We start from the raw sequence: 12,211 nt of genomic DNA on the forward strand, positions 1-12,211 counted from the left end.
GGTAAATACTTGGCGCATTGGCACCACCAACTGGCGTATCCGAAGAACTACGCCCATCCCCAGAAGGACCCACAGTCTTGATCACATCCTAAAATAAACAGTGATATTGATGATGAAATATTTTTTAGGCTTCCCAAATAATCACTGCATGATGCCCCCACACCCTGCACGAGTAATACCCCAGTAATAATCGATAATTCGAGGCGACATTCAAATATTCAAGGTATTCAAAGCAAATCGCCGCAGGCCCCAGCCCGTCGCATTAATCGAGCATCCCCTCCGTGGTCTCTGCACTGCAGTAAGTACTCGGGTTCCGCAAATTCCACTCCACACAACTGAATCTCGGAGTCGGAAGTGGGTCGGCTTTGCCTTCAAAATAAATGTCAAAAATATTGTCTGCTCATCATACCAAACATTGTAGGGGAGGGGGAGAGAATCACCAAATCCACGATCTTGTGTAATGTGTAATGCTTAATTGGGTTGTCCACTCACAATTAACAGTCTTTGTATCAGAGTTTGTGCTTGAAATGTACTGTAATTATGCAAACTGTTAATACATATTTCAATCAATCAATCAAAGATTCACAGTACCTCTATAAAAAATAAACTGTATCTTTAAAATACAAAAGAGACTCATTGTTGTTCATTTTTCCTAGTAAAATAAATAAAGGGAGGCTCAGTTATTATAACAAGGAAACAATATTTATTCCTCAACTGTATTTTGAAATCGGAAGTCTTGCCTTTATATTTTTCCTTGGTGACGCACTTGACGCTGTGCTTACTGCTTACTGCTCTGCCCTATGCGTGTGAGACTGTGAGTCTCGTGTTGTCTTGTTATAACCAGCTAATAGCAAAGCCAGACAGAGTTAGAAAGCAAACATTACGTTTTCTTTTCAACTGTAGCTATACCCTCAAGCCAAAGCGTCCAAAATAATGAGAAGAGTCAACTTATTTGTTAACGGGACATCTAAAGATGGCAAGGTGCGTAATATACTGTAGCTTCCTAGTCAACTCAACGAGCCATGGGCCGCAGAATGACTGGCCTTAGCTTAAGGTGTTTCATTGTTTAGGCTTTGCGAATTGCTGCATACATTGTCGTATAAATTGTTTATTACAATGTTACATGTTACCCGTTAGGCAGCAGGTTACAAGTTCAGCTGTAAATGTGCTTCTCTTCTCTGGTCCAGGGTTTTAGGCTATGTTAAAGATCACATTGATTTCGCTCCAACTATGAGAAATCATGCGATTTATATAGTACTACAGCCTACCATATAATATCTCAAGTTCGTCAGATTCAGACAGTTAGAAGAAAATAATGCCGACGCTTCCTCCCCTTTCATCTCAGGTTGTAGCAGTTTATGGAACCTTGGCCGACCTCTTATCTGTAGCAAGCAATAAGTTGGGAATCAAAGCCACCAATTTATACAATGGGAAAGGTGGTCTCATAGATGACATTGCGCTGATCAGGTAATATATTGCTGTCCTGCCTTCTTCATGTACTTTGGAAAGGTAAAAATAAAATATGTGCCTATAGGGACATAATCCCACAGTGGCACTGGCCTAAATGGTGCTAGACTGCTAGTCCCATGGGTGCTGCCCCAGTGGCTGACCCCTGTTAAGAGATCAATAAAGTAGGCCTATATCTTGTACACCAAAATATGTTCTGCCTGACTGTGTGATAATTAAGTTGCTGCATACTTTTACTGTAGGGATGATGATGTTCTGTATGTCTCAGAGGGAGATGATCCATTTATTGGTGAGTATATTTACCAATGTGTCTTTTTCCAGACTCCTTGGAAATGTCATGCCTTATTACTTTACTGTCTACTTGTATGCTTTTCAGATCCTCAGAATGAAGTCAAAGTTCCATCTGAGCTACCAGGAGCGCATACTGATTGGTTAACCCTCAATATTGGTGGGCGTCTCTTTACCACTACCCGGTAGGTGCATAATATATTATTGTGCTGTGCAGTGTTCGCATACATGCTTAGTAAACGGATTGCAAAATCTCAAATCAACAAAGTGACAGTTTAATTGTAATCAATTTGGATCATTTCTGTCTTGCACACAGGAGCACTTTGGTCAGTAAGGAGCCAGAGAGTATGCTTGCACACATGTTTCGAGAGAAGGGTAAGTTAACAGTAACAGTATGGAACATATTGTTACGGTGTGGCTCTGTAGGAGACTATTTGTCTAGAGATGGGTGTGTCTGTCTGTCTTTGAGTATGTACTGGACAGATCATGTGCTAAATGGAGGCAAAAGAATTGCCTCCATTTGAAATATTTAACTTCAATTTTATAATGTAAGTCAATGGCCGTTAGATTGGTCTGAAACCGTGTCCAAATTTGATAGATATGACTGAGATATATATACTGATGCCATAGACTGGCCATATGCGGTCAGAGATCCACAGGGATCCTTAAAGGCCTATTCATACTCCAGTTTTAGGTATAAGGTGAGCAGTGAGTCGCTTATCACCACAGCGTGATGTCATGTTGTAGTTTTCGGTGGCCACCTTATCACCAAAGTATGAATAGGCCTTATGTCCTTAATAGGAGCCATCTGTCAGACTGGGTGTTGTGAACCTCTGTGTTTGCTTTAGATGTGTGGGGGAACAGACAGGATGAACACGGGGCATATCTGATCGACCGCAGCCCTGAATACTTTGAGCCTATTCTTAATTACCTGAGACATGGTCAGCTTATAATCAATGAAGGCATCAATATACGGGGTAAGTCTTACCGTTTTTCAAGATGTAAAACATTTACATGATCCTTCTGAATAGACTCATAGAAATCATCTGGGAATTCACTGTAAAATGGGTGCTAATTTAACTCAAATGGACCCATAATGAGCTTACTGTACACATACATGAAGAACTGTAATTTATTTTATTAGTTGTATTATCCAAATGGTCTTTTAAGGTGTCCTAGAGGAGGCTCGCTTCTTTGGAATTGAGCAGCTTGCTGAGCAGTTGGAAGTAGCAATAAAGGTGACCAAAAGCCTGGAAAATAGCATATGCATACTTGATAAATGTACTCTTTTGAGAGTATACTTACATACTATTTCTGCTTTTAAACAGAACTCCCAGCCACCAGAGGACCACTCTCCAATCTCTCGTAAAGAATTTGTTCGTTTTCTGCTTGCCACGCCCACCAAATCAGAGCTCCGCTGTCAGGTACAACCAAGTTTGTACTTTAACACTGAATACATGGTATATTTAAACAATTCAATGATCAAATCACAGCAAATTAATATTTAACCTTCATTTCCCCTTTAGGGTCTTAATTTCAGTGGGGCTGACCTCTCTCGGCTTGACCTACGTTACATCAACTTTAAGATGGCTAACCTCAGCCGCTGCAACCTGACACATGCCAATTTATGCTGCGCAAATCTGGAACGGGCTGATCTCTCTGGAGCCAACCTGGATGTAAGCCTAAAAACGAAATTATTGTTCACAAATCACAACCACTACGTCCTGAGTCCTCTGTCTAGGCAGTGCAGTCATCTGTTCTTCATATCTCATCTTCATCTCTGTGAACCTTTCTGTTCAGTTAAATTGACAATACATCAATTCCACGTCAGAGCAGTGGTTGTGGGTCACCAGAAATGTTTACATTTTTTTTGCTTGTCCTCTTGTTCACCAAAATGTCACTCTCCTGCACATCTTCATTCAGGATATTTTTCTGGCAAAAAGCCAGCAACCCCAAAAAACACAAGGTATTAGTTTCAAATTCAGTAAAAAACTATAACAGATGAGATGCACATTTATACAGTACACATTTTCCAGGTATTTTGCAAACTGCACATGAATTCATCCCCCAGAGAGTGGCAAAATGATGAACTACAGAACAATGCTATTTTTTGGGGGGTACTTGTTGGCTGGGAGTGGGAAGCATGAATCAGTTCTAATATTTTACTACTGAAATGTACTGTAAATACTCATGGTGTCTGGTGTATCTATTGAAGGGTGCTAACTTACAAGGGGTGAAGATGCTCTGTTCCAATGCAGAAGGGGCTTCTCTGAAAGGATGCAATTTTGAAGATCCATCTGGACTGAAGGCCAATTTGGAGGGTAATCCATCATATTTCTTAAACCACATAATAATCATAAAAGGAATGGCCCATAACCTTGTCTTGAATTAAAATATGATTGTATTTAGGTGCTAATCTCAAAGGAGTTGACATGGAGGGAAGCCAGATGACTGGTGTAAATCTGCGTGTGGCCACTCTCAAAAATGCGAAACTGAAGAACTGTAACCTGCGAGGTGCCACTTTAGCAGGGACTGATCTCGAAGTAAGTAAAGTTGAAAGAGCTGCCCACCACTCAGGGTTCAATTCCTGGCTGCAGTGCCTCTACTTCTGTGTGCATTACGCTCTTTGTAACATTCTTTATTTTCAGGTGAAAGTAGAATAGATAGGCTACTTGAATACAGAGATCGTACAATAATGAAGTGAAGAGCTGTCATTAATGCCTCTATTGTGGGCATTTACATACAGTAGCTTGCCTACATTGCGTAATCAGTGTGGTGTGTAGCAACGACATCTGGGTCTAGTCACATTCCACTATGCTGTTTGATAGTGTAATTCACAAAATACAAGATGGACTCACGTAGCAAACTACAGTCACAGAAGCTCCTGTACTGATGCATTTCCCATCACATTTTTTTCCAAATAAGTAGAGCATGCTCAAGTTGTGAGTCAAAACAAATGACACTAAACTAAAGTTACAAAACTAACATAATGTAATTTCACTCTCCTGTTCTCTTGTTTGCTCTCTCTTTTTCTCTCCCTCTATTCTAGTGGTTCCACAGATAAATATTGTGAATATAGCCGATCTACAAGCTCACAACGCGAGACGTGGTGAGCTTGTAGTTCAGCTATTTTCACAATGTTCTCCTCTTTCTTATATTATGTGATAATCTTATAATAATTTACACATTCTCCTTTATGATTTATTTTTATACATTTGCAAAGTTGGATATTGCGTAATATCCTACTACCCTAATTGAAAAGGGATGCAAAGAGTATGCCCATTTATCTGTTTGCACAAATCTCAAACACTTGACTAATACATGCCATAGGAAACCACACGCACTACATTGCATGCTTCCAACTTGCATATTTACTGTACAGTTTGTGTTTGAATTAAATACTGTTATTTGCAACATTTTACTGTGATGCAAATGCCATCACATATTCGGCCCCTCCCCTTTTCACTACACACACAGCACAGTATGAGTAGTACAGTACACTACAGCACAGTACCAGTAGTACAGTATGAGTAGTACAGTAGTAACAGTACACAGCATTATTTTAAGTATTTATATAGTGTTATTTGTGTTCTAATCTGGAGTGGAACAATATACACTGTGTAGACTCATAAGGCAAGTTTTATAGCCAAAATATGAAATCTCAAGGATAATACAATCAAGCCTTGTTGCTTGCCTGCATTAATGGGATGCATGACACGTGTTTTCTTTCGTCTTCTTTTTTCCATATTTAAAACTTCCACAGTCCAGGCATAGACAATGATATGTATCACTGTAACATATGCATACATTATTAGTATGCAGGATTGCCTACAGGATTGCCTACAGGATTTCCTTGTTGTTGTACATGGGAGTCCTGGCTTATTGTTATTGTGTCTAATTTCCTTCTCTTAGAACTGTGACCTGTCCGGATGTGATTTACAAGAAGCCAACCTGAGAGGGTCTAATGTGAAAGGAGCCATTTTTGAGGAGATGCTAACTCCACTGCACATGTCCCAGAGCGTCAGATAACTCTAGCAGCAACTTAAGGTCTGCAAGTTCCACTTAGGCTGTTATTGCTTTGTCTCTCTTTTCTCTGGTCAGCCTGCCCCTTTCCTGTTATCAAACTTGTAATGCAGGAGAGGGGCGCTTGAATTGCAGGTAGTTACAGTATATGCACATCTCTGGCATTCCACTGAATATTATGTTAGCTTTAAATGCCTTGCACTAGAGTTTATCCAGGGTTATTCATTTCTGTTTTGTGGCAGAATACTTCTAGAGAAATCTAAACTATCTCATCTTTTGTCACCAAAACAAAAGAAAGGCATTTCTTCTTGTATTTGGATTCAGCTGTTTAAATTTTAAGGTTTATGATTTACATCATTTTTATTTGTATTATTTGACACAGTTCTGGAAGTTGAAACGTATCAGACTGTGTACAGTAGGATTTCATGTCCAGAAGAAAAAAAAGAGCCTCATCTACTGCAGTGGTGGGGCTGAGTTATGACTGTGTAACAGTACGGTCTTCTCAAAGTATATAGTTTACTTTGCTGGACACAGCATGATAAAAGGAGCTGATACAAGCCAAAGCCATACAATAGCACTGACTAAATGTACTGTTACTGCAACATAAAACTATGCCGGGGTTTTGTTTTTCAACCCAACTTCAGTATGCAATACATCATTTACAGCTGTGAGTGTTCCTGTCCCGTCCTACTTTTGAGTATTCCTTAAAGCTAATTTATACTTGGATGACCGTGTCATATGTCATATATATATATAGTGCTCCAGTGCTCCACTGAGTAAGTGCATAACACATAAGTAAGGCTAAGTAAGGTCCTTTGTGCAGCTGGCCCAGGTTAAAGGCTAAGTAAGGTCCTTTGTGTAGCTGGCCCAGGATACTCTTTACTGCATGTCATCCCAACTCTCAACCCCACCAAAATGATATCTTAAGAAACTCAATACATTGATTTTTAAGAAGTAGAAATTGGCTTTTGCACCAAAAGTCATTTGTTTTGTGCTCTGTCGATCTACCTCTGTTTGTTTTATTACATTGTGAATGAATGTGCCGTAATCGCATGTGTTTCACTGTGGCGTTGCTTATCGTGTATGTTATTCATTATATCTATCGCCAAATACGAAAGAACAATGTCCAATTTTGTGCTTCAATGAAAGTCATTGTTAATGTGTATGATGTTCTGATGTCCAATCGTCACTGTTGTATCACCTAATCAGGAGAAGTGTGGTTGTCGATCCGGACACAGGCCAGCTAACCGTAAAGGTGATCAACAGCAGCTTATTATATAAACATTCTTCTGCTTTGCACAATGTTGTAAATGTAAAACCTTTTGCGTTGTATCTTTTAACCTAAAGAAATGTATGGTGCTTCTAAATGTAAAGTCAAATCCAATACTTCCAAAACATCCCAAAGTTCATAGAGTAGTCAAATGTTACCATGTCCTGCACTATGTCTGTCAAGGAACAATCTTGTGTTTTTACTGGACTCTTAACTGTCCGCCTGCATGTTTGAAGAGCTATACTCCTCTTTGGCGAAGTTACTGTAGGTGTAGTAGCTTAAGCTTTATGGAATGTGCAATGTGCTGTTTAACCCAGCTCAATAGTAGGTACCCTGCCTGTGAGAATGACCAATGAAGGCAATCATGTGTATATTAATTTCACCTTGAGTGAAGATCAGTGTAAGAGTTATGGTTATTTATTTTGATACATAATACTGATTAGTTTTGAAAGACAGTGTAGCAGAGTCCCACCTGTCTATAATTATTGCACTTGACCGTGGAAATATATTTTCCATAAATGACTGTTATAAATAAACGTATAAAGATGATAAAGTGCTGTTTGTCATGCGTTTTGCAACATAATCAGCTGCATGTATCTCAGTTGCAAGAGATTACGTTTGTCTTAACTGCAGACAATGTATGACAATGTAATTATTTGAAATGAGAAGCAAGTAAGTCGACCTATGATTCATTTTATAGCCATGCTCAGCTTGCCTCGTGTGTGTCATTTGTTTTCCCCCAGACCGTATAAGAGCAAATATCACAAAGTGTAATCTTTTAAAAGGCCTGGCAGTAGATGTTCTTTTAAAGATATGAAATTCCACTTTGTGACCCCCACCAGTGAAGGGTTAGATGTTAACTACCTATAAAAGCTTCAGAAAATAGTGTGCAGCTCCATTCATGTAGAACTACAGATAACAGCTAATCAAAGAGAGAGGCAGTCCTGCATGTGCCTGGAAAGGCAAGAGGAAGTCCTGTGCTGGACAAAATAAGCAATGCCGCTCTGTATTGATCAGAAATGAGATATTTCATTGTGTGTTGGAACAAGATCAATTTTATTTTAAAGAACAAAGCTAACCTATTTTCCATTTGTAATGTGAAAGTGCCTCATTTTTAACGGAAAGCAATAACCTGGTACTGTGCTGCTCATTTTAGCATAGATAGACCATATGGTCTCTGAGCCCAGGGGGAAAGGAAATCAGAGAACCTTTCAGATAGAACCCACACAGGACAGTGTAAGAACTACCAGTAAGTGCATACTCTTGTGGTTGCTATCACTGTCAGCCAAAGGCCCTGCACAATCTGTGCCTTCTTGTGCAGACTACCAGTAGCTACTAATACTACAACTTGACCCCAAATGTTTCAAGTTGGCCTCATGGTGATACTAAACCCATTTTGGGCGGGTACCCCTTTTGGTGTTTTAAATATTATGTTATAATTTAGCTATTGAAAAATAGCAGATCTACAAGCTCATAGCGTGCCACCGAGTGGCACGCTACGAGCTTGTAGGTCTGCTATTTTTGAAAAATCGTGCAAATGTGACACAAATCTTTGAATATATATATTCTTTCAGAAGACTTTTTTTTTTTTTTTAACGTCAGGCCTAAATTTAACAGCCCGCTTTATGTTTTGACCTATAACTGTTGTACAGTATGTCATACAATAAAAAAATACTTTTTGGATCATGATATTACTCGAACATATATATTATAATATTATAGACCATTTGTGCTTAACAAAATTTTCTGTCACTTAGCATTTTCTTCAAAACACTCTTTGCTACTACTCAATACTACAGATTTTGTCAAAAACTCAATACCACACATCTATGGAGTCATGTGATGAGCATGTACAGATTTTTACATGCTGCTTGCCTATAATTGTGTTCCAAAGTTGGTGGGAGGAGCCTATTTTTAAATCCTCATGAATCAAGATTCAAATGATTCCAAATGTTAATCATACATTGATTTTTTAATTTGTTGGGGGGGATTCGAAACGGGGTGTGTTAAAAATATATAGTCCCCTCCTAGCCACTGCTTGGGAGCAATATTAAGCCAGCAGAGGGCACTAGCAAATAGTGTGAACTTCACTCCTTGATCTTTTCTTTGACATTTTAGAATATTTAAGAATATGAATAAGAATATGAAAGAATATTTTAACGCCTCAGTGATTCATAAAATATTTCCTACCAGAATAGTGACATCACATCACATGTAAAACCTATACACAAATAATGTAAAAAACATATTTGGAAGTTATGAAGTTGGTGTAATCGATAAAACCGTGAAGGGAACATTGGGAATGCGTTTGTTGTGTTTTTTTCCTGTTACTTGCCACCTGAGAGTTCTTTTAGATCTAGAACAATTTCTTCAAAGTTTTTAGCCATATATTGGCTCAGATATATAGTTTGTCTGATGTAGATGATATACTATTTGTGGGGATTGTAATGGACGTATTGGCAATCCTAATGATTATATACCAGACATTGATAATGTATCCCCCAGAAACAATCTAGACCCTTCTGTTAATAAACATGGAGAGGTTTTAATTGAATTTTTGAGAGATGCAAAATGCTGTGTAGTTAATGGGAGAATATCAGGTACTGATCATTTTACCTCAGTCTCCACTATAGTGGAGAGCTGTAGTAGACTACATTATTGTCCCCCATGAAGGGTTAAATAACTGTAATATGTGTGATTTCACAGAAGTGCCCAGGAGCCAAAATAATTTATAGACGAATCCCTGAATGTTTTTTGTCATCTAACGTATGTAATAGTATCTGATTGGAGCTTAATGACCAGTTGAAGTTAAATATGAGTAACCAAGTTCATATGGATGCTGACAAAGTTTGAGTGTTTAATATAGAATTGGATAAATGTGTTAAAAACAGTATTCCAAAAAGATCAAAAAGAATACATAAACCTTATTGGAATCAAGAGTTACAAACGCTATGGGACCATGAAGAGCAGTAGATAGGAAATTCCTAAAGTGTGAAAATAAAAACTTAAGAAATAAATTTAAATATAGTCAAGGGGAATTCGATAAAAGGTTACGTGCAGTGAAGTGCAAGTTTAACCGAGGAATGTCATTATATATTGAGCAATAATAATAAACTCATAATAGTCCATAAGCTTATGACAACTTTTGCTATTAACGGAGATATGGGTGAGATGTTGAGACTTTGGAATAGACTTTTAGTATGTCCGACAACAGACTAACCAAACATATGTTTAACTGGGACTTTCTAATGGTTACCCCTGGGCCAATGAAGTAAAATCTTTATTCTTCATGAATAATTCATAATTTATTTATTTAAATGGATTATGCTGTAGCATACATGAAATGCAGAATTATATGTTCCTTTCCTTACATACTGTATAAAGATAGGTGGGCTGTTGACCTATGGTGCAAACCGAAATTATTACAAATAATTGGGGCCCTGGCCCCAATGATGTTATGTTATGTTATGTTATGTTGTTGTAAAGGCATTTTTGTTTTAGCAGATCTTTTATGCAAGGCTTGGGGGAAAAAATGCAGAATGTTCTGTTTGCTTATGCAACACATAAATAAAAAAAGAATATAACTATCATAATGACTGTAAATAATCAGTTTAGAGTGTAACCAGAATTTGGATCTGATCTTGTCAATACTATAATTTATATTAATTTAATTTAATTCGTTTGGGTTCAGACATGCATCCATCTAAATATAAACGAAGCAGTCCTGCAATTATAGTGCATCACTGCACCAGATAGGCTAATGACAATTCTCATTGTTTGCCTGGCTTACTCCAAAAATACACCACAATCTCTTCTGGATAACAAAAGACCAGCTGACAATTCATTCGACCAGTAACATAAAAATTATTGGAACATGTACACATATGGAATTTAAACAAACAATGAAAATGGCATTCATCATGACCATTCGACTGTGAAAGCACAATTTCCTGCTGATTAGTGAATAGGTCAGACTTAAAATAAAATCTCAAATGGACTGTGATTTTCAAAGTATTTCAATCTGTCTGCCACTCTGCTCTGCTACTCAGCAAACACACAAAACAGATAATCACTTCCACAGGCATCTTGTTGATGAAATCGCAAACATTGGCAGTGAGGACACTCATTGCATCATATGGAAGAAGTATTGCCCTGAAGTTGATAAGGAATAAACATAACACATACTGTGAGCTACAGTATCACAGGTGAATGAAGAAAAACATTTACACAAGCTTGATTTTGTTAGGAGCAGCAATTCTATGATTACATACACTATTTTGAAATGACCGTACCAGACTGTACTGTACTGTACTGTACCGCACTGTACCATTACTGTACGGTATTGTACCATACTGTACCGTACAATACTGTACCGTACTGTACTGTACCATAATGTGCCGTACTGTACTGTACCATACTGTGCTGTACTTATAGGACATCGCAGTCTCGGAAGACCATGGATATCTTGTGCCTGGGAGTTAGGTCTTGACGCAGGTTCTGCTGTGGCTGCGAAGACCAGCAAGTGTGAGGCAGGCTCGGCCGGTCCCACGTGACATGACTGATGTTGAATGACTTGAGGTCATGTTTGCAGACGTCCTTGTAGCGTAGCTGAGGGCGTCCAATCGGTCTCTTGCCAGATGACAGTTCCACATAGAGGATGTCCTTTGGGATGCGACCATCGTCCATCCGACGGACATGGCCCGGCCAGCGGAGGCGTCGCTGCCTCAGGAGAGAGTACATGCTGGGAAGCTGTGCTCTCTCCAGGACTGCTGTGTTGGTGACCATATCCCTCCAGGTGACGCCCAGTAAATGCCTAAGGCAGCGAAGGTAGAAGCTGTTTAGCCGCCGCTCTTGGTGGGAGTATAGGGTCCAGGTTTCACTACCGTACAGGAGTGTGCTGATGACACAAGCTCTGTACACCTGTACCCTTGTGTGGAGAGTAAGCTTTCCGTTGTCCCAGACTCTCTCAGTGAGCTTTCCGTTGTCCCACACTCTCTCAGTGAACTTTCCGTTGTCCCAGACTCTCTCAGTGAGCTTCCCAAAGGTAGAGGCAGCTTTTCCGATGCGGCCACTGATTTCAGCATCGAGCGACAAGTTGTCGGTGATGGTGGACCCAAGGTAGGTGAAGGTGTTTACGGCTTCCAGTGTGTAATTGTTGATGGT

At 39.0% G+C, this 12,211-nt stretch overlaps 1 protein-coding gene across 2 annotated transcripts; it reads left to right on the top strand.

The window, feature by feature from the left end:
* Positions 1-788: 788 nt before the first annotated feature.
* kctd9a (potassium channel tetramerization domain containing 9a) lies at positions 789-8,429 on the top strand. Of its 2 annotated transcripts, XM_080765513.1 has the most exons (12): positions 789-981; positions 1,346-1,467; positions 1,710-1,756; positions 1,844-1,940; positions 2,072-2,130; positions 2,604-2,732; positions 2,926-2,993; positions 3,084-3,179; positions 3,282-3,431; positions 3,971-4,076; positions 4,165-4,298; positions 5,668-8,429. In XM_080765513.1, the coding sequence occupies exons 1-12, from the start codon at positions 934-936 to the stop codon at positions 5,782-5,784; spliced, it is 1,173 nt and encodes a 390-aa protein (XP_080621639.1). In that variant the 5' UTR covers positions 789-933; the 3' UTR covers positions 5,785-8,429. The 2 variants fall into 2 exon arrangements, with proteins under 2 accessions (XP_080621639.1, XP_080621638.1); XM_080765512.1 differs by having other exon boundaries at positions 1,710-1,940.
* Positions 8,430-12,211: the final 3,782 nt, after the last annotated feature.

This window comes from Protomyctophum bolini (genome assembly GCF_963924005.1).
Source record: "Protomyctophum bolini genome assembly, chromosome: 6".
NCBI classification, from domain to species: Eukaryota; Metazoa; Chordata; class Actinopteri; order Myctophiformes; family Myctophidae; genus Protomyctophum; species Protomyctophum bolini.

Bases quoted from the DNA above. Each gene is read 5' to 3' on its own strand.
- kctd9a (XM_080765512.1), top strand. From the start codon at position 934: ATGAGAAGAGTCAACTTATTTGTTAACGGGACATCTAAAGATGGCAAG. The intron at 2,994-3,083 runs GTGACCAAAAGC...GCTTTTAAACAG, and splicing joins AGTTGGAAGTAGCAATAAAG to AACTCCCAGCCACCAGAGGA. The intron at 4,299-5,667 runs GTAAGTAAAGTT...TCCTTCTCTTAG, and splicing joins TAGCAGGGACTGATCTCGAA to AACTGTGACCTGTCCGGATG.